Here is a 23271-nt window from a genome sequence, read left to right on the forward strand (position 1 = left end):
TTATCAACCTAAATTCATGGTAGGTTCATCCTCCCAGTGAAAGAAATACTTCCATGATCCTCCAAAGTCTCCATTATCCAGGCCGGGCAGAGAAATAGGGAAATGCTTTTCACTGGTACAAATCTGAAAATCTGTATTTGCTCCAAGTTTCCATTAGCTCCAAACCCAAGGATAATGGTCTGCGTTCCTTGGATTTGTTAGAGATCTAATTTACTACTAGGACATGAGAATGACATAAGAATATAGAATGAATGTCTGATGCCCTTTTCATGACCTACAGTTACAATATAAGAGGGTCCAAAAGATACCTCATGCCACAATTTCCATATTCTTGAAAGCCTGCTATTACAGTGTCTTACAAGAAGGTGCTGCCTTCAGGGCCCAAGCTCATTCTGCTGAATACGCAGTAACTTCTTCCACAAGGGAGGTCTGTAAAGTAAAATCACCTGGGCCTTGTTTCACACTTTTGCTACCCAGCACTATGCCAACTAAGGCAAAAGCCTCACACATTACCTTTGATTCCAGATTCCTGAGTGCTGTTGTCTCTAACCCTATATCTTAAAAAAGGATGATCAGAATTCTTGCTCTTCCTCCTCCTCCTTATTTCCTGTAGTTATTCATTCTGGTTAATCAATTGTCATTCCCTTCTTTTTTTGGATATTACTATATACTATATCCCAGCAGCTCATTCTGACTGGTTTATGACCCCTCTGCTTTTTTCTACACTAGTATTTGCTTGCTCAAAATTTTCACTTTCTGTAGCACAATTAGGGCACTAGGTAGACTAGGTGCTACCAGGTTGAAATAACTGTCATCTAGACCAATGGTTTCTACATCTCTAGCTATGTTCTTCAAGTCTATCTTCTCCTCATAAGAGTGGCCATGCTGGATCAGACCACTGGTCCAGCTAGCCCAGTGTCCTGTCTTTCGACAGTGGCCAGTGCTAGATACTTCAGAGAGAATGAACAGAACAGGGCAATTGTTAAGTGATCCATCCCCTGTCATCCAGTCCTAGCTTCTGGCAGTCAGAGGAGAGGTTTAGGGAAACCAGAGGATGGGATTGTGTCCCTGACTGTCTTGGCTAACCGTCATTGATAGACCTATCCTATCAGGGTAACTGGTTTGATGGATGGGGGAATGTGGTGGACATAATACGGAGATATACCTGGACTTCAGCAGGTGTTTGACACAGTCATGACATCCTGATAAGTAAGCTGGAGAAATGTGGGCTTTGCAGAACTACTATTAAGTGAACACATAATTGGTTAAACAAGCTCAAACAAACAAAGAGTAACTATTAATGGAATTATGTCAGATTGGAGGGAGGTTTCAAGTGGGATTCCACAGGGATCTGATCTGGGTCTGGTGTTGTTTAACATCTTTATTAATGACCTGGGTCTCAGAATATAGAGCATACTATCAAATTTGCAAATGACACAGCGCTAGGGGGGTTGCAAACACTTTGGAGAACACAGCTAAAAGTCAAAGGGATCTTGATAAATTGGAGAACTGGGCTATAAACAACAATATGAAATTCAACAAAGACAAATGTAAGTTGCTACACTTAGGGAAGAAAAAATTAATGGGGGATAACATAAGAACAGCCTACTGGGTCAGCCCAAAGGTCCATCGAGCCCAGTATCCTGTCTTCTGACAGAGGCCAGTGCCAGGTGCCCCAGAGGGAATGAACAGAACAGGTAATCATCAAACGATCCATCCCCTGTCACCCATTCTGAGCTTCTGGCAAACAGAGGCTAGGTGCACCATCCCTGCTCATCCTGGCTAATAGCCATTGATGGATCTATCCTCCATGAATTTGTGTAGTTCTTTTTTGAACCCTGTTATAGTCTTGGCATTCACAACATCCTCTGGCAAGGAGTTCCACAGGTTGACTGTGTATTATGTGAAAAAAATACTTCCTTTTTGTTTTGTTTTAAATCTGCTGCCTATTAATTTAATTTCCTGACCCCTAGTTCTTGTGTTGTGAGAAGGAGTAAATAACACTTCCTCGTTTACTTTCTCCACACCAGTCATGATTTTATAGACCTCTATCATATCCCCCCTTAATAGTCTTTTCTTCCAAGCCGAAAAGTCCCAGTTTTATTAATCTCTCCCCATATGGCAGATGCTCCATACCTCTAATCATTTTTGTTGCCCTTTTCTGAACCTTTTCGAAGTCCAATATGTCTTTTTTGTTATGGGACGACCACATCTGCGTGCAGTATTCAAGATGTGGGCAAACCATGGATTTATATAGAGGTAATTCATATTTTCTGTCTTATTATCTATCCCTTTCTTAATGATTCGCTACATACTTTTTGCATTTTTGACTGCCGCTGCGCACTGAGTGGGTGTTTTCAGAGAACCATCCACAATGGCTCCAAGATCTCTTTCTTGAGTGGTAGCAGCTAATTTAGACCCCATCATTTTATATGTATAGTTGGGATTATGTTTTCCACTATGCATGACTTTGCATTTATCAACATTGAATTTCATCTCCCATTTTGTTGCCCAGTCACCTAGTTTTGAGAAATCTTTTTGTAGCTCTTTGTAGTCTGCCTGGGACTTAACTATCTTTTGTAATTTTGTATCATCTGCAAATTTTGTCACCTCACTGTTTACCCCTTTTTCCAGATTATTTATGAATATCTTGACTAGGACTGGTCCCAGTACAGACCCCAGGGGGACAGCACTATTTGCTTCTCTCCATTCTGAAAACTGACCATTTATACCTACTCTTTGTTTCCTATCTTTTAACCAATTACCCGTCCATGAGAGGACCATCCCTCTTATCCCATGACTTTGCTTACCAAGCTTACTTTGCTTAATAGTCTTTGGTGAGGGACCTTGTCGAAGGCTTTCTGAAAATCTAAATACACTGGATACTAAATAACTGGCTTGGCAGCAGCATTGCTGAGAAGGATCTGGGAGTTGTGGTGGATCACAACTTCAGCATGTGTCATCAGTGCAATGCTGTTGCAAAACGCAAATGCAATTTTGGGTTGCATTAACAGAGGCATAGAATGCCAGTCATGGGAAGTGATAGTACTGCTCTGCTCAGCACTGGTTAGGTCTCAGCTGGAGTACTGTATTCAGTTTGTCACCAATGTATAGAAAGGATGTAGAGAAACTGGAGGGATCCAGAGGCGAGTAGCAAAGACCATCAAAGGGATGGCATGCAAGCCATATGAGCAAAGACTGAAAGAACTGGGTATGTTTAGTTTGGAAAAGAGAAGATGGGGCGGCGGGGGGGGGGGGGGTGCATTATAGCAGACTTCAAACACTTGAAAGGCTGCCATAGAAAAGATGGAGAAAAGTTGTTCTCTTTTGCCACAGAGGTCAGGAGAAGAGGCAATGGGTTCAAACTACAGCATAGCAGATTTAGATTAAATATCAGAAAAAACTTCCTAACCGTAAAAACAGTAGGACAACAGTACAGACTTCCTAGGGAGATTGTGGAAGCTCCTTCAGTGGAGGTTTTTAAAAGGAGGCTGGATAGCCATCTGTGTTGGATGGTTTAGACAAGGGGTGGGCAAACTTTTTGGCCTGACGGCCACATCAGGGTTGCAAAACTGTATGGCGGGCCAGGTAGGGAAGGCTGTGCCTCCCCAAACAGCCTGGCCCTGCCCCCAATCCATCCCCAGCCACGCCACGCCCCCTGACTGCCCCCCTCAGAACTCCCAACCCATCCAACACCCCCCCCCCACTCCTTGTCCCCTGACCGTCCCCTCCTGGGACCCCCCACCGCTAACTACCCCCCTGGGACACCACCTCCTATCCAACTCTCCCCGCCCCCCCCCCCCGCTCCCCATCCCCTGACTGCCCCGGCCCCTGTCCACACCCCTGCCCCCTGATAGTCCCCCCCGGGACTCCCAAGCCCTATCCAACGTTCCCCGTCCCTTGACTGCCCCCCGGAATCCCCCTGCCCCTTATCCAACCCCCACTCCCTGACCTCTTACCATGCCGCTTGCACGGCGGCATGGCTGTGGGGGAGGGGGCGACAGCAGTGGAGAGGCCACAGGCTAGCCTCCCCGGCCACAGGCTAGCCTCCTCCTCGGTCCCGCGAGCCGTAGTTTACCTGCCTCTGGTTTAGACAGAACTAATCCTGCATCTTGGAAGGGGGTTAGACTAGGTGACCCTACCTGTCCCTTCTAACCCTATGGTTCTATGATTCTGTGGTCCTCCATGAACTTATCTGATTCTTTTTTGAACCCAGTTATAGTTTTGGCCTTCACAGCATTCCCAGGCAACAAGTTCCAGAGTTTGACGCTACACTATGTGAAGTACTTCCTTTATGTTAGTTTTAAACCTGCTGCTTATTAATTTCATTGCGTGACCCCTGGTTCATATGTTACGTGAACGAGTAAATACCACTTCCTTATTCACTGTCTCCACACTATTCATGATTTTATAGACCTCTATTATATACCCTCGTAGTCATCTCTTCTCTAATCTTTTCTCTACCTCTGACCAGCCAGCTCACCCAACACAAACGCCATGTTTATCTCTCTTCCCGTCTTCAACATGTCAGCTGGTCCCTGCACCATGTTCATCTATAGCCCTTTCCTCTTCCCTCTTAACACACCTGTCTACCCCCCAACACTCCTCAGACCACCAATTCCCAGCATCCACTTTCGTTTCTAGCCTGGAACCCTGACTTCTTTGTTGTCATTAAACTCTGCTTGTCTGACTTGGGTCTGGACTGAGGTAGGCAAGACAAGATTGGGGTGGGATGGGGGAGGAATGTTGGCTTCATTAGGGTGGGTTGCTGTTTTTTATTGGCTCTGTTGTCTGTTGTTGAGCTCACTCTGTGCTTCATTGATTCCCATCTTTACTCACTCTCCCTAACTGAATGGAGAAAGAAATGCAGCCTCTGCTATGTTTATCTCTCCTCTTGGAGTCTTTATGATTCTTGCATTCTTATGTTCTCTTGGGGGGGGGCGGGGGTGTGAGTAGAGAAAGTAGGACTGCTGGGGTGGCTGAGGTGCCAGTAGAAAAGTTCAACAGAAGCCTCTGGAAGGTTCTGTTCATCTCCCTTAGGCAGACTCCAAATTACTCCTGGAGGAATTCTGCACTAAAAAAATAAAAATTCTGTGCACAATATTTTAGAATTCTGCAAAATTCTGCATATTTTTTGTCAAAATAACACTATATAATCACGCCAGTTTCAATTCATTTGGTAATTTATTTCAAAATATCTGTCAGCATGTTTGTCTGTAATAATACAGACAAAACAGATTTGGGAAATCTTTTTATTTTTATTTTTTTTTGGACAAATATGTTCCTTATTAGGCATATTTAATACAGAACTTTGAGTAATTCCTTCAAACTACAATACAGAAAATAATGTCTGCACCCCTCAGAAGCAGTGCAAAGGCTTGGGGGAAGTAAGGGGTAACAGAGGAGCTGAGCGGGAGGGAAATAATTGTTGGGAAGGAGTGAACCTGGAGGGTTGTTGGGTGTGGGTGGGAGAAGTATGGAACAGTTATTTGGACAAGGGAGGGATTACTAATGAATTGGAGAGCCTCCCCCATGCAGACCTTGGCTGGACCCCTAGCCTCTCCCATTCAGCCAGGCATATCTGCATATGTCCCCATGATTCCCTGCACATTCACTCAGCTGGGCATAACTGCCCCTGTCCCCCATGTGTCCCTGAATCCTCTCTCCCATTCAGCCCCTGGCTCAGTGTTACCCCACCAGCTCCTCTGCCCTTGCCCCTGTCTCTCTCTCCCACTAGGCCTTCTGAACCCCAGTCTGTTTGATCTCCCAGCAGCCCTCTGTCCTTCCCCCTTCCTCCATATCCCTTGTCTTCCTCACCTGGCCCTGTGGGCAGGGGGATATGAGGAAAGCAGCCTCTGCCCTCTCCCTCTCTGCGACTGGCTGCTCCGGCATGTGAGCCAGCTGCCCTCTCTTCTGGTGCCACATTAGCCTCTGATGGGCAAAAGGTGTAATTGCAATGTGACCCCGCTAACGGCTTCCCTTTGCCTCTCTGTCAGAATCAATTATTCGGGGTGGGGGGGAGTCTGCAGGGGACATTAATTCTGCGTTTTTATAGTCATAGAATCATAGAATATCAGGGTTGGAAGGGATCTCAGAAGGTCATCTAGTCCAACCCCCTGCTCAAAGCAGGACCAATCCCCAATTTTTGCCCCCAGATCCCTAAATGGCCCCCTCAAGGATTGAACTCCACAACCCTGGGTTTAGCCAATGCTCAAACCACTGAGCTGTCCTTCCCCAGTGGTGCAGAATTCCCTCAGGTGTGTCCAAATACAGCAGCAGCTTCTTGAACATCTCCCCCAAACGTTCCCAGGCAGCTTATTTAATACATGTGTTAGGACTGGGAATGAAACAGTCCTTTAGCTGAACCCAGGAAATGGTCTGCCAGTTAATTGCCCAGCTTTCCAGCCCAATACTGGCATGTACTGGAGTCCATTAAATAGCTTCCTAATGGAAGTGTATTATGAAAATATTACTGACCTGTAGTTTCTGAAAACTTCTATCACTCTTATTTTTAGCTCTGTTTGTTCCCCTCACTTTGAATTTATCAGTATCAAAATACTACTTACTGCATATCAGCTGTCTTTAGATTCTAACTTTTAATAGCCTTCCCCGTCCACCCCTCACTTCAAACCGTATCCCATTTAGACTCTGTATTAGTCATGTAATGATCTTCCAATCCCATTCACTCCTTTAGCCATCAGCTCTCTGATCTTTTAGCAGCTTTGAAACAAATCTAATTTATCCTATTTCTCTATAGCTGTCTTTAAAATATTGGTTCTATTTGGAACTAAAACAGGGATGTGATTCTAAATGCATTGAAAACTAGTGAATGGATAAATTGAAGTCCTGAATTTGTTTAAAGAAATTATCCTATAAATTTCCAAAATAGGAGTCGGCTCTGATTAGGTTAGGAAGAGAGGTTAAACCAATAGTTTTTATACATTATTTATAAGTGACACTATCAACCTGTTTAGAGACATATTTATCCATATTAAAGATATAAATCCTACACCAGGGATGCTGAATGAAATATAAGCTTCTTAAAGAAAGCCACAGTATGTGGCCTAAATAAGATGAGTCACTTCTTATATACCTTTTATCATGGATTTTACCTAAAAGATACCTGACCATAATTCATCACTGCCAAGTTTCTGCATCTGCATTTGAGACATTTATCTTCCCCCTCCTGGTGTCCTCTGCTCCTAAGTGGTAGGACCAGACCATGCCTGAGTGTCCACATCTCTCATATACACACAGGGCCACACTTGCTCATGATACTGTGAGAGAGATGATTATAGTCTCTCTCACTGGCAAATGTCACACGTGGAGCTGCACAATGCCGACACTGGGCAGGCCTGCCAACAGAAATAGGAAGACTTTTGAGAGGTCTTGGAAGGTGAAGCAACAAAACAATTGTATGGGGGAGCCCATAGTCCTCCAAGAGAAAATCGTGAAATGTCCTCTTCCTCACCACAATACGTTCACTGCTGCCATCCCTTTCTTCTCTAAAGTCAACTCCCTATCTTTGTATAGGCCCCTGCTTCTCCCAGCATTTCTCAGGATCTCCACTCCCTGATCCAGCTGCATCTTTCCTCTCCTTAGCGGAGAGGAACAGCAGTAGGAATGGGAGCCCTAGGAAAGGGTAGGGTTGCTCCAAGGCCATGCCCCTACCCCATCCCTTCTCTGAGGCCCTGTCCCCTGCTCACTCCATCCCCCCTCCCTCCGTCACTTGCTCTCCCCCACCCTCACTCACTTTCACTGTCCTGGGGCAGGGGGTATGGGGTGGGGGTGGTCTTCTCGTACACATGAGAAATAGATGTGAGGTGTGTGTGAGAGAGAGAGCAACTAATCCAAGGGATTCTCATGAAAGGAAGAATTTGCTGTACAGTGTGAACATGTGTACATTGGTGTGTGCAAGAGAATGTGTTCTGTGTACATATGTGCAGGTTGTGTGCCAGAAAATGTGTTGTTTTTAGTGGCTTTGCTCAACTGGTATAAAGTATTACATTAATTTATAATTATAGCAGTTTTTGTGAAACTCCACTTCTAAAATCATGTGTGACTTACAGGGGGGAGTAAAAAGCAAGATATTCTTGCGAATATCATGATATTTAAAGATGCAACATCTCTTGACCTGACAGGGCTTAAAACATTCTGCAGACAGGCACAAATGCTCTCAGAACCAATATACTTTGGTATATTACCCTGAAACAGAGACAAAAAGGGAAATATTCAAATTTCTGCACTGCTTTTTGTATGGTGTTTTGCTATTCATTCATCTATATGCCTCAGATCAGAATTAATCTTATGCCATACCAGTATTTCATATTGCAAAAAATTTAAAACATTATCTACCTGAATGTAACAATACCCCTAGCTGGACTGTCTGCAGGGGTTGATCTAAATGCATAAGCCTCTACTGCTGCAAATAAAAGACCAGATCCATTAGCTTAGAGACAATAGCAGACCCATTTGGCACAGACTATCATTTATTACGTTTGTACAGTGCCTAGCATTACTGCAATATAAATGTTAAAAATAATATTGTGTAGCCACAAAAGAGTGATAAAGAGCCACTCTGCAACAGTGTGAGTTACATAAAAAAGGGAATTCCCCCCCCCCCCTTTCAGGTTTTCTAATTGTTCTCTGAAATTGTTGCCTCTGTTAAAACATGTGATTTGAGTCTGTAGCCTTTTCTTGTGGTAGATGTCTTTTGCTTTTGAGAAATGCTCACATCATAGATTCTCCATTACAGTAATGATCACGTCAAACTTTTCGATCTTCTTGTTGGCTTCCTATTTATCCTTTTTGACAATCTGCACAAAGTTCTTAATATTTGAGGGTTTTTTCAATTCCTTTATTGATAACATAGCCTTTTGTTTGGTTGGTTTTGCTTAAGAGTCTGTTGTGCCTTCAAAGAAGTGCTGTTTCAGTGCTCAGAGGCTGTTGTCCTGATTCTTTGTGGAAAAAAATACTAAATATCCTTTTGACAAATAAAATACCAAAGCTGTTGAGAAACATGAAAATAATTGTGGTCCCCCCTCCCTCCCCTTTGTACACTGTCATTACCAAGGACACACTATAAATAGGGACAGGCACAGGATGTTAATAAGCTGCAACTTTAGTCAACGAAGTAAAACATAAATCAATGGCATAATCAGTAGTGCTACTTGGGAATCTTTGGACTAAACATTTTTGCATCAGGAAATGCCTGATCACAAAATCTTTTTTTGTGGAAAAATATCTGTTTTGAGAAAACTGTCTCAGGTCCAGAATGGAATTTCTGGTCAAACCACAAAACAGAGACACTTACTCCACAGACACTTATTCAAACAGAGACACTTACTCCACAATAGCCAGTAGTGCAATGGTTATACAATTCACCAGGGATGGAGGTGACCCAGGTTCTGGTCTCTGCTCTGCCTGATCCAGAGCAGGGACTAGAACTTAGGTCTCCCAGATCCTTGGTGAATAGAGTATTTTTGGAATAGAAAACCAGGGTATAGAGTCTCTTAATCTCTCTAATTGAACCTGTTCCCAGAATAGCTCCTCTTGGAGCTTCAGAAAAGGGACGCGGAGTTAGCTTTGCTTAGCCAAAACTCCATGTTTCATTTTATCATTTATTTTTTAGAATATGTATTGCATTTGTGTTAAATGGTATTACAAAAAGAATCCCCTTTGAGATCTTTTACTGACTTTGGACCCAGTTCTACCACCCTACCTTCCAATGAGTAGTAGCTTAGTTCCCAATTCAGAAAACCATGTCAGCACATGTTTGAGTCAATTCATATTTAGAAAAGCACTTAACTACATATTTAACTGCTTTCCTGAATCAGGACCATATACCAGAAATAGCCTTAGCTCTGCCTATCTGCAGTGCTGCATACTGTTCAATGATAGTAAAGTTGTGGAGTCAGGGTTTCATGTACAGGTTAATGTTATTAGTAGGGAATACACTTTTTCGTAGTAAATAAATTTACATATTCTGCCAGGAATTTGCCTTCAATATAAATGTACATTTCAAAATAAATGTGAAATTTCCCTCGAGGAATTAAATCTCTAGAGCTAAAATTATATATGATGTTCCATGGTTTATAAATGAAATGAAACAGGCTTTTAGGATTTTTTTTCATTGCAGATTATTGGCTATAAAATTAAACAGTTTTATATTCATAAAAGAAGCTTTTAAAAATATTCTTTATTTTCTTCCCATGCAAACTAAGATTGAAGTAGCCCCCAAGCTATTCTAAAGCACTGTGCATGATAGCAAATCTCATTACTGAAACTGACTAGAAATAAAGAAGATAGCCACTCACATTTTGAATGAAATAAGAAGAAAATCATAATATATTAGTAGCGCTGCATTTTATCACTGTTCAAAGATGAAAACAAAATTAAAATGGCATTGGATAGCCCAGTACTCTTTTTAATGATCCAATCTATATATGCGTATGGCTTCATGACTTCTAAGCATACAAAACGTTTGGATACCTCTCCAGAAATTAATGAAGCAAGGTAGAGTGTACGCATAATTCTGCTTTCTGCATCTTTGTAACCATAGTTTGGACATCATAATGCACTAAAAGGGTAAAGAAGAAGATATGATGTTGGTTTAATCTTTTCCATTGTCTTTTTAGTTTTAGGAAATAAATATACAACTCTTCAAAGTTGTTGAGCCAATTTAATATGATTTGGTATAAAAAATCTTGATTGCCACTGGTCTCATGCTTATACTAACATTGTATTAAAACCTTATTTTCTTAGTTGACTACAATATTTCTTTACTTTTCACAGCAATGGAACAGTTCACAAAATTATTTGACTTCTTAGAATTTTATAGTAAAATATCAATTAGCAAATTAAACAAGTTAATTCTCTTTAATCCTTTAGCACTCAAAAAAAAAAAAAAGAGGGCGGGGGGAGAGAGAGGATGTGTTAGTAAATTCAGTTTTCATTAAAAGTGCCCATTGGAGCATTTCCTGTAGTTCAGAGCAATAGCCCTGAAAAACCAGGGTAACCTCTATGTCTAGCATTAAAGAGTTTTATGGTGCACAAGTTTTAACACTGATAATAGGACATCATTGACTTTGCAACCTCTGTCCCCTGTGATAGTAAAACTAAGTGGACCTTATTCAAACTCTAAAGATGAATTTAACTTTTTTATACAGAATGTTATCTGTTACCTTTCCTTTAAAAAAAAAAAAATAAGATTCTTGCAATATTGGTTCTACTGCAGTTATCAATGAAAGACAACAGGAATCAACTGAGTAAAACTTCTCATTCCGACACTTCATTCTAGGTACAGGAAAACACCACAATAAGTTGTGATAAAACCAATATTTCTTTTTAAATGATTACCACTATAGAAATGCAGGTCTGAAAGACAAAAACGGGTACTTTTTTTTTCTCCAAGTATCTCCAGTGTCAGGGTTTTATAGTTAAAGAATGCACCTCTACATCATCTAAATCTTGCAAGTATTGCCCTGGTTATGCAAAATATGAAGCGGACTGTACAAATAACTGTAAAAAGAACTGGTCCAACCATCAGAAATATTGTTTCTAAAGTGAATCAACAGACTTCTATTCAAAAGCAGCAGAAAGTGGCTTTAACTTGTATTTGCACTATTTCCCATTGGAACAATAATAATTTTTCTATGTTCAAAATCAGTGCGTATATCAAGCTATTTTGTAGTTACATCTAGAATGTTCCTGACAGATTGCAGCTAATTCAGAGTGTGTGAATATGCATAAGTTTAAATTGTTCCTCCCATTATTGATATTGATGATGATGATGACGACATTATGGTATCACCTAAGAAGCCCCAACCGAGAGTGGACCCCCATTGTGCTAGGCACTGTACAAACAAGTTGCAAGAGACAAGTGCCTGCCCTGAAGCGCTTGCAGTCCAAAGAGAGAAAACTAAAGTAACCCTTTTCCTGAGGCACAGATATTTAATGATGTCATCAGAATGGGAATCTGTGGCAGAGCAAGGAAATGAAGTCACATTTCCTGAGTCCTAGTCCATTGCTTTAGCTGCAAGACCTGCCTTCCTCTCATGAGCATAAAGTCAATAGTGCCCACGATGGACCTTCAGACAACTTGCCAAATTGGTGGACCTTACTATTTGCAGAAAAAAAAATTGCGGTTCATGTTATATAAAGGTTCAGTTCTGTTGTTTAAAAAAAGTCATATAACCAGGCTTAAACGATATTAATCAAAGATTAATCAGCGCACTACAGAATACAGAAAGGAACGTTATACAGTATCGAAATGATCTGGGAAAATGGACCTGCAGCTTGATTCCCTGTCAACTACCTTTCAGAAATTCACCTCTGTATATACTGTTCTTGAGACAAAGAAATTCCATTCCCATAATTTACTTGTCTATGGGGTTTCTTGCCCATGGTATTTCAATTTATGTGATCAATAAGCTAAATACATCTATAATCAAGTCATTATATCACAAAACACCTGTGGCAACAAGCAGATCCTGATGAGCTAAACACATTTTTCAATAATCATTATGCCATCAGTCACAGAAGACATCTGCAATAACAAGTATCCCCAATCAATCACAAGTAGTCCCTTTCTGGACATCTGGACACATTTCCTAAAGGCCAACAGGTTAGAGTAAAGAAATTAAATACAATCCATCATTTGGTAACACACAAAAGTGCAACGTAAGTTCAAAGCATCTAGCATACAGATACAGAGTACTTTGGTTCAGATACAAATGATTATGGGATTTTGGTTTGTACTGCTAAGAGTAAACCTGTCTAAATTTTCCTGTTTCCCTCAAGGGAATTCCCTTCCACTTTCTCATGCAAACTCCTTCTGGAGTTCTCCACAAGTTACTGCCATTCTTACAAACATATCTATTATTCTCTCAGTACCCCTCTATCAACCGCTTTTCTATTCAAGTTCTGGGCATGTAGACCCAATCTTTGTTTCGTACCTCCTGTGTGTCAGGACTTCGAAACTTGAAATTATATTCACCTGTTGCCCTTTCATCACTATTTTGGTAATTTTCTCAAAGCATGCTAACAACATAAGCTTTGTAAAACTAGTTAATCCTACAGTGTTAAGTACATTTAAAATATTGGTCTCATCCCAGACTTAAAAAGCCTTTATGGTAAAATCTTAATTGTGATTTTTAAATAGGAGAAAGGAGGGAAAAAAAGTTCAAGTACATTACTTTGAGATCCTATTTGAATCTTTGAATCCAGGGCTGGGGGATGGCTACTCTGATGTTGGGAAACAGATAAGGGGGCTCAGTGAACTGACTGTATCTTAGCTACTCTTCTTGAGAGACTGTCTTTGCTAAGAGTATTTCTGCCCATTTCCTTTCCCTGTAGATCTTAGCTTTGAGGGAGCTAAGGTGTATGCACACCCTGTCTCCCTTCGGGGTAGATTAGGGTTGCGCTGATACTACAGATACAGTCTGAGACTGTGCTGGGCCTCACCATAGTGTGGCCCAATGTCCAGAGTCAGAGTGGTGGCCCTCGGGTTCTGGGCTGAAAGGCCTAATGGCTCGAGACAATATGGCTTCCCATGAGCACAGGGCAATGTGGCCTAGTGGCTGGGGTAAATACATCAGCCCTCGAGCGCAGGATAGCAGGGCTTAGCAGCCAGAGTCAATAGACTGGTCCTCACGTGCAGGGCAGCATGGCCTCGCGGACAGAGTCAGTAGAGAGGTCCTTGAGTGCAGGGAAGCACATCCTAATGGCCAGAGTCAATACAGCATCCCTTGAGTACAGGGCAGCATGGCATAGCTGACAGAGTCAATAGAGTGTCCCTTGAGTGCAGGGCAGCACGGCATAAAGGCCAAATCTGGAGGCTGTCACCAAAGGGGGTGATGGCTGGGGTAGGAGGGCCCAGGCTCACCCGACTCCACCGAGTCCCAACCCAAGGCCACAACAGTGGCGGAGTGGTCCACCACTGGGTCAGCGGGGAATCCAACCACAACACGCTGACCTTACAAGGGTGGAAGATAGTATTCCCTCCAGCTCCCTGCACTTCCTACCGGGCTTCTTGAAGCTGCAGTCTGTAGGACGCCAGGGTCTCCGGGCTCTTCGGCGCAGGTAACTCCCTAGGACTCCAACTCAGGCCAGTCGGCTGTAGGCAACAGGTCTCTGCTCTGTGTCTTGGGATGTCTGGCTCCCGCAGGCAAGGACTGTAACCACGCTTGGGCTGAAGCCTCCACCAAGTGTCCTTCCTCTTAGGCAGTCAGCCCAGACTGAGTGGGCTACTCTTCTTTATATTACAGTAGTTGGAGCATGACCAGCACAGTCTGAGGATCAGGACTTCCTCCACCCATAGTGTGGGATGAACCGCTTCCTGGCTAGTATGGGGTATGCACACCTTGTAAAAGGAGCTCAAAATCTGTGGTTCCTTAGCAGCCCTGAAATCTGTTGCCATCACCTGCCAACCCAGGACCATAGGCACTAGAGCAACTGAGAGAGAGAAACACCTTATCACACTAACTTCTTTAAAAATACATGTCTAGCTGAGAACAGTCTTTTATCAATGTATAATATGTACAAATCTCTACATGGAAGTCCAAGAATAAAAGTACCTTCTAGAGGAAAAAATTCCTCATTTAAGTCTGTTTAATTTACTTCAAGGAGACCATTTTTGAACACTTAAATTTTAGTTTAATTTATTTAGACTGCTTGATGTGTGTTAATAAATATAAAATAATCTGAAGGAAGTATATGTTGTTGATATAAGCATTGTTAGGATTATAAGATCTCTCAAAGTAAGAATAGCTTGTTTACTAGTGCTGCTTATATGACTCAAGCATTTGATAGAATAGAACTCACTTATCTATAACTTTCTAGTTAAGCTTGCACCTTCTTTAAATAATGTCTGTAGTTACAATCAATGCCTCTAGCAAATGGACTAAAGTTAGTGTAAGCTATAGTACATTCTTGGTTAGAAAAAATGGCGTTCTGTTTGTCTACATCAGCATCTGATCAGCTGAATATAAAAAGTTACAATGAATGCATGGATGGTTGGACTCAAATGTGGCTTATGATGGATAAGCTAGAAATATGTAAATTTGTAGACCTCCCACTGTTCTAAGTTAAGTATAGATTTAAACAGTGATCTAATATAAATCAAAATAGCTTAACTCAAAAGCTGGACTATTGACAACTTCAGAGAAATTTGACAGGCAATTTAAAACATATGAATTAAAATTTGGACTTCAAACTTGTCCCTAAGTATATCCTAATAAATATTTTGTGTGAAACAACATTTTAAAAATGGAGACTTTTAAAGTTCCATTCTATGGAACGTTCAGCCCAGAAGTAAGGGGATAAAAGAACACTGTGTTTTTTTTTTCTTTTTTTCAGCTGTTATTCTTGCTGCTTCTGGTTCATAAGAAAAATGCAGGGAAATATACAGAACGTGATGGTTTTCAAATAAATGACTTGGTTAGAGAAATAAGAATGTTGCCATTTAGTGTTTCACTTAATGTTTTAGTTAACTCTTTGGGGCAAGGACTGTCTATTACCATGTGTTTATACAGTGCTTAATGCAATAGAGTCATGATCCTGGTTGTGGACTCAAAGCAATATTGTAATACAAATAATAATGAATGAATAATAACGATAATGATCAAATAAGCATAATCTCTTTTTCAGCTGTCAGTAGATGCCCGGCTAGAGATGACTAATAAGGCTATTAAAGCAATGCAACAGATCATTGAGAAATCAAGAAAAAAGAATTCTGAAGATGGTATGGACGGTACTGGAAGCACACCTGTCGCTTATGAGAAAGCTCTGAATCATCTCCAGCAGTCTCTTGCTCATCTGGAAACACTGAATCATAGGTTTATCACTTCTCTGAAAAACAGTGACCAGGTAATGAGAAATTACACATAACAAACAAAATCAAGTATATTCTAGCAGCAGCATATATTTGCCTTCTATCTCTATTCACTTTCAAGTTACTACAAATGATGTTAGAGGTTTGGACTTGATGGGATTTCTAAATTGCTGAATATGCCTTCTTATTCTTTTTGTAGATCACTGATTAACTCTGAGGCTTGAATATGTTTAATCATAAATTGTAATACTTTAATACAAAAGGATCAGTTCTCTTTTGCTGGAACAAAAGGTCAGGGTGGGGGGTTCAACGTAAAGTTCATAGGTGGAACTTGTGCAAGGTTTCAGAGTTTGTATTGATATACAATTGAGTGAGACAGTTCTGTATCAATTAAGTGGTAAGCTTTATTGAGCTACTGTACTATTACAGGTATGTCCCTGGAAAAAAAATTAATTCACTGGACAGCTTTATCTTTCATACATGTATCACTGTGTTCAGGGAAAATGTTCCCCCCCACCATTTTTATAAAGTAATATGCAGCAAGTCAGCATTGTTTTGAGGACCATGAGTCAGATTAAAATGTTTATACTTTTTACGAAATCTTCAGTTTTCCACAATGCAATAAAGTGTTTAGTTTTGCATATATTTTTGCTTGTAAAATAAAGCACACTTGAGAAAATAAGTTGCTGTTGCTAGTAAGGTTCCTCTACATAAATGTGACATTATCGATGATACTCATAAAAAGTATTTTGAATTATAAGGAAGCCTGGTTACTAATCAGTTATTTCTTTTAAATGTTACCATGAGCTATAATGGTGGAAATAATGACTTCTGCCATATTTTATTATGGTATATTTTGGTTTTGTTGACTTGTTCTTTGAAGGTCTTCAGAAATTTCCCTTTGCCAGTCTTTTCTGTTTCACGGTAAATATTGAGGTACTGAGCCATACATATCTGTCAATAAAGATCACCCTATCTCATGAGTTTTAAAATGTCTGTTTTCAGGAAATGCTACAGAAGTACGGCCACTTATATGATTTATCCAGGTCAGAGAAGGAAAAAATCCATGACCAGGCAGTAGCTATGTGTATAGATGGTCAGCCTCTAGACATGATACAGCAGTTGTTGGAAGTGGCGGTTGGAGATCTGGAACTCTCCCCCAGAGATATAGTACAATGCGCAATAAACAAAATTGTATTTGCATTAAGGTAAGTTAAATTTCTACAATTATTAAAAATAAAAATCTTTCTTATTTCTTTATGTTCCAGGATGCTTGGAATTCTGCAGGGCCTGAAGAAATAGCAGATATTAGAGAAGTTTGGGTTGATGTTTATATTTAGTGGTTTATAATTCCATGCCTATAGAATTCATTGTGGTATACAGGGTTCCAGGAGACTGAGCATGGACTTAACCTTTTTTCGTAAATTTGCTCTTATGCCATGGGTCCAGTTTTTGGAAATGTGCTCATAAGATATACCCACTATATACACCTGCTGTGTGTCTTTGGAATGATTACAATGAATTGTGCCTTTGTTAAATAAAGAGAGAATGGAAAGTTCCCTTATGTAGAGTGGATGTTGGGAGTAGGTTGTGGGGTCCAAAAGGAGGAATTTCCTGTGTTATAGGGATGTTTTACATATGGATTGGGCTATGTGGACCTGGGAGCACTTTCATGCTGGAACTGCAGAACCTTTAGGTGCCAAATTAAGGCCTGTGTTTTCAAAATGACTGATTTTAGGTTCCGCAATTTTGGGGTGTCCAGCTTTAAAGGAGCCTTATTTCCTGATAGTGGATGGGTGTTCATCACTTTGTGAAAATCAGACCCTCTGGTTACATCTAGTCCGATATCCCATATTATTAGTTACTTTTGAAAATTTAGGCTTTCAAGATTTATTTTTTGTCTTTTATGTAGCTTTGATCTGTTTGATTTTACGGAATTGAAAAGTAATTGTCCTCAGAGTCCTAATCTGAATGGAGGGACCTTGAGTTGAATGCACAATGAGTAGTTGGGTGAGCAGTTACCTTTTTTTGAAGGGCATACATTATTACACTTTATCATTTATTTGTAGGGAGTTGAAATGAACTGTTGTAAGAAAGAAATTGAGTAAAGGAAGAAGGAAACTGATAGGGAGGGAGGGAGAAAGGAGAAGAATAAAAAGGTGAAAAACATAATGTGTTCAAACAATGAAGTTGAGTAGCTGATAAATTGTAGGGTGCATAAATATAAAGGGAAGGGAAACCACCTTTCTGTATACAGTGCTACAAAATCCCTCCTGGCCAGAGGCAAAGTCCTTTTACCTGTAAAGAGTTAAGAAGCTCAGGTAACCTGGCTGGTTCCTGACCCAAAATGACCATTGAGGGGCCAAGATACTTTCAAAGGGAGGGAGGCTTTTGTCTCTCTGTGTGATACCTTTGCCGGGAACAGATCAAGGATGCAATCCCTCCAACTCCTGTAAAGTTAGTAAGTAATCTAGCTAGAAAATGCATTAGGTTTTCTTTGTTTTGACTTGTGAAATTCGCTGTGCTGGAGGAAATGTGTATTCCTGTTTTTGTGTCTTTTTGTAACTTAAGGTTTTGCCTAGAGGGAATGTCTATGTTTTGAATCTGACTGCCTGTAAGATTATCTTCCATTCTGATCTTACAGAGTTGTTCTCTTATCTTTTTTTGTTCTTCTAATCAAGTCCTGATTTTTAAGAATCTGATTGGGTTTTTTTGGGTCTTAAAAATCCAAGGCTGGTCTGTGCTCATCTTGTTTATTCTCAAGCCTCCCCAGGAAAGGGGCTGTAAGGAGTTGGGGGGATATTTTTGGGAAATAGGAACTCCAGGTGGTCCTTTCCCTGATGGTTTGTTAAATCACTTGGTGGTGGCAGCATTTTACCTAATCCAAGGGCAAAAACTTTGTGCCTTGGGGACGCTTTTGACCTAAACTGGAAGAAATAATCTTAGGGGGTCTTTCATGCGGGTCCCCACATCTGTACCCTCGAGTTCAGAGTGTGAAAGGAATCCTGACATAGGGGTAGGTGAGTAATGGGATGATCAGGAAACAACCACCAGTGACCAAGTTTCAGAGCTCTGTAAATGGTGTTCGAGGCTGTGAATGCTTCTCCTGGCTGCTGTCCCTAAGCAAAAGGGAGAGTGGAAGCTAATGAACGCAGTTCTCCAGATGAGTCTGTTTAGTACCCGGGAATTGAAAGGCCTTGATTTACCGCTGTAAACCTGGCTATAGCTAGTGTTGGCTGATTTGGGAAAGGAGCCTCAATGGTTTGGGGTATTTCCTTCTCAGAGATCATCCTGTCTGTTACTTCTGCTTCCCATTTGGCGGGAGGGAAGAAAAGGCAATTTTAGTGCCCACATCAGAAAATCTGGGCCCATATGTCCCTACGTTGTGATATGTAAAAAGACAGGTGCAAAAGCTGTGAAGTGCATCCTTGTGCAAGACCTAAGTACAGAAGAGGGTTACAACTGTATAAATAGCTTCTCTCTAAACACAGTGAGCATTTTAAAGAAAGGTTGTTGCCTGGCATCTTTTTAGCCTGATGACATTGGTGTCATTGAAGTGAGTGAAATTGGATGTGTCTCAGTCATGCACCAGCACATTAACATTCAAGCTAGTGCATGTCACAAATCGAAACTTACTAACCACAACATTTTCTGTGACTCCTGTGCATTTCAAGGTTCAGTGGGGAAAAAAGTGTAATTTTAAAAAAATCCTTGCTGTCTGCAAGGACTGCCAAGTTAAGGAACTCAATAAGTGTAACTTGATAAAAGAAAACTCCTAAGGTTTTTTTTTTTGTTTTGAAACTTCTTGGGCTTATTAAGGATTGGACATGTGAATTCCTAGAAATCATAGAAATGTAGGACTCGAAGGTACCTTGATAGGTCATCTAGTCCAGTACCCTGAACTGAGACAGGACTAAGTATTATCTAGACCATCCCTGACAGGTGTTTGTCTAACCTGTTCCTAAAAGCCTCCAATGACAAAGATTCCACAACCTCTCTAGAGAATTTGTTTCAATGCTTAACTACACTTACCGTTAGGAATGTTTTCCTAATGTTTAACTTAAATTTTCCTTGCTGCAATTTAAACTCATTGCTTTTTGTCCTGTCCTCAGTGGTTAAGGAGAACAAATTTATCACCCTTATGCTTGTAACAACCTTTTATGTGCTTGAAGACTGTCATCATGTCCCCTCTGTCTTCCCTTCTCCAAATTAAACAAACCCATTTTTTTTCTTTCCTCGTGGATCATGTTTTCTAGACCAGTAAATCATTTTTGTTGCTCTCCCCTGGACTTTCTTCAGTTTGTCCACATCTTTCCCAAAGTGTAGTGCCGAGAACTGAACCAGTACTCCACTTGAGGCTTTATCAGTGCTGTGTAGAGTGGAAGAATTACTCCAGTGTCTTGCTTACAACACTCCTGTAATACATTCCAGAATGATGTTTGCTTTTTTGCAACAGTATTACATTGTTGACTTATATTTAGTTTGTGATCTGCTATAACCCCCAGATCCTTTTCTGCATTACTCCTTCCTAAGCAGTCATTTCCCATTTTGGATTAGTTCAACTGATTATTCCTTTCGAAGTGTAGTACTTTGAATTTGTATATATTGAATTTCATTGCATTTATTTGAGACCATTTCTCCAGTTTGTCAAGATCGCTTTGAATTCTAATTCTGTCCTCCAAAGCGCTTGCAACATTTCCCAGCTTGGTATCATCTGCTGACTTTATACATGTACTCTCTATGCCATTATCCAAATCATTTATGACGTTATTGAATAGAGCCCCCAGGTTGGTTCCAGTTCAGTTCAATTGTGGTTGGTCATACAACGGGTTTGAAAGAATAGAATGTTGTGGAGCTGAAGAGTTTGAATTTTGTTTTGGGGTGCATGATGGTAAACTATGTAACTTGAGGATGATGTAGATGTAACATTTAGCTTAACTGGAGTTCCCCTGGATTTTTAATGACTGAGTTGATAGGGAATGTCATTGAACCGTCTTAGCCTTAATGTAAGTTGCCTTCTTCTGTGAAAGATTATGTTGGCTTCTGTGATGGCTCCAAAATAACATGCAAATCTCAAAACAAACTTAGTGCAGGACAAAAATCCCTCTATTTAACATTTTGATGATAAAATTAAGATCCCACAGTGAGTACAAAAATTATTCATAGATTCTAAGACCAGAAGGGACCATTGTGATCATCTAGTCCAGCGATACTCAAATTGTGGGTTGGGACCCCAAAGTGGTTTTTGACCCCATTTTGATGGGGTCACCAGGGCCAGCATTGGACTTGGTGGGACCCAGGACTGAAGCCAAAGCCCGAGCTCACCCCCACCCAGGGCAGCGGGGCTCGGGCTTGGGGTACAGACACCTCTCCCCGCACCTGGGGGAGTGGGGCTTGGGCTGTAACGCTCTTTCTTCACACATAGTGTGGCAGGGTTCGGGCTCCAACACCCCTGTCTCCAGGGATCATGTAGTAACTCTGTTATCAGAAGGGGAGGTCGTGGTGCAATGAAGTTTGAGAACCCATGATCTAGTCTGACCTCCAGTATAATACACACCATAAAACTTCCCCAAAATAATTCCTAGAGTGTATCTTTTAAAAAAAAATCCGATCTTAATTTAAAAATCGCCAGTGATGGAGAATCCACCACAACCCTTTGTAAATTGTTCCAATGGTTAATGATTCTCATCATTAAAAATGTATACCTAATTTCCAGTCTGAATTTGTCTAGCTTCAACTTCTAGCCATTGGATCATGTTATAATTTTCTCTGCTAGATTGAAGAGCCCATTATGAAATATTTGTTCCCCGTGTAGGTACTTATAGATTGTAATCGAGTCGCTTCTTAACCTTCTCTTTGTTAAGCTAAATTCGTTGAGCTCCTTGACTTTATAACTATAAGGCGTGTTTTTTAATCATTCTTGTGGCTCTTCTCTGAATTCTCACCAGTTTATCAACAATCTTCTTGAATTGTGAGCACCAGAACTGGATACAGTATTCTAGCAGCAGTCACACCAGTGCCAAATACATTACATTGGCTCTTTTGGCCACCATATCACACTGGAAGCTTATGTTTAGCTTATTATCCACCATAACCCACAAGCCTTTTTTAGAGTCACTGTTTCCCAGGATAGAGTTCCCATCCTGCATGTATGGCCTACATTCTTTGTTCCCAGATGTATACGTTTACATTTAGCTGTATGAAAACGCATATTGTTTGCCCGCGCCCAGTTTCCCAACTCATCTTGATCTCTCTGAATCAGTGACCTCTCCTCTTCATTATTTAAAACTCGCACAATTTTTGTGTCATCTGCAAACTTTATCATTGATGATTTTGTTTTCTTCCAGGTCACTGATAAAAATGTTAAATAGTGTAGGGCCAAGAAACAGTCCCTTTGGGACCCTTCTGGAAACAGACCCGCTCAATGACAATTCCCCATTTACAGTTACAGTTTTAAAACCTATCAGTTAGCCATTTTTAATCCATCTAATGTGTGCCAGGTTAATTTTATATCATTTTAGTTTTTTAATCAAAATGGTATGCAGTACCAAGTGAATTGCCTTACAGAAGTCAAAGTATATTACAGCAATACTATTACCTTTATCAATCAAACTTGCAATCTCATCAAAAAAAGATATGAAATTAGTTGGATAGGATCACTTTTCTAGAAACCCGCATTGATTGGCATAAATTATATTACCCTCCTTTAATTCTTTATTAATCAAGTCCCATTTCAGCAGCTCAATTGTCTTGCCTGGGATCGATGTCAGAATGACAGGCCAATAATTACCAGGGTCATCCTATTTACCCTTTTAAAATATTGGCATAACATTAGTTTTCTTCCATTTTTGTGGAATTTTCCCTGTGCTCCAAGACTTTTTGATGTGAATGGTGGTAAAATGAGGGCAGATATGTACATGGAATTGAACTTTAACACAGGAAGGGTGATACCCACCTATCTCCCATACTCTCCTGTACAACGCATTTAATCGGTTCCAGTGTAGGGGTTACGGGACTCCTTACCATATAACCCATAATATCAGTTAAGCTCTTTTCAGCCTACCCACACAGAACTCAGCTCTGTGAGTTCTAGAAGCCTGTTCCCACAACAGGGACAAAGGGAGCAGCAAGGTAGGAGACCTCAGCATGCAAGATTTCACCCTATCACATGAGCCTAAGGCCCAGATCTTTGACCTCTGGGAACCGTTCATTTTATTCTCTTAACTGCACTGGAAACTGGTCTCAAATTCTAACAAACAAACAACTGTACCCCAGTAGCTCAATTAGGTAGTAAGCATATTCCTGTTTAACCCATTGTGGCTTGAAGGTGCTGCGAGGAAGACCAAAAAAAATAATAAAAATTCCCTGGTCCCGTGGGACAAAAAAATGGTTCCTGGCTCCTTAAACAGGTGATCAGCTAGACATGCAGCATCTATCAG

At 40.8% G+C, this 23271-nt stretch overlaps 1 protein-coding gene across 4 annotated transcripts in view; it reads left to right on the top strand.

The window, feature by feature from the left end:
• NBAS (NBAS subunit of NRZ tethering complex) overlaps positions 1-23271 on the top strand; it is a 374358-nt gene that overhangs the window by 260366 nt on the left and 90721 nt on the right. For all 4 annotated transcript variants that reach the window (XM_037894042.2, XM_043542251.1, XM_043542252.1 and 1 more), the window contains 2 exons: positions 15649-15867; positions 16838-17040. In XM_037894042.2, coding sequence (XP_037749970.1) covers positions 15649-15867; positions 16838-17040 — 422 coding nt within the window. The remainder of the gene's footprint in view (positions 1-15648; positions 15868-16837; positions 17041-23271) is intronic.

This window comes from Chelonia mydas, chromosome 3 (assembly GCF_015237465.2).
Source record: "Chelonia mydas isolate rCheMyd1 chromosome 3, rCheMyd1.pri.v2, whole genome shotgun sequence".
NCBI classification, from domain to species: domain Eukaryota; kingdom Metazoa; phylum Chordata; order Testudines; family Cheloniidae; genus Chelonia; species Chelonia mydas.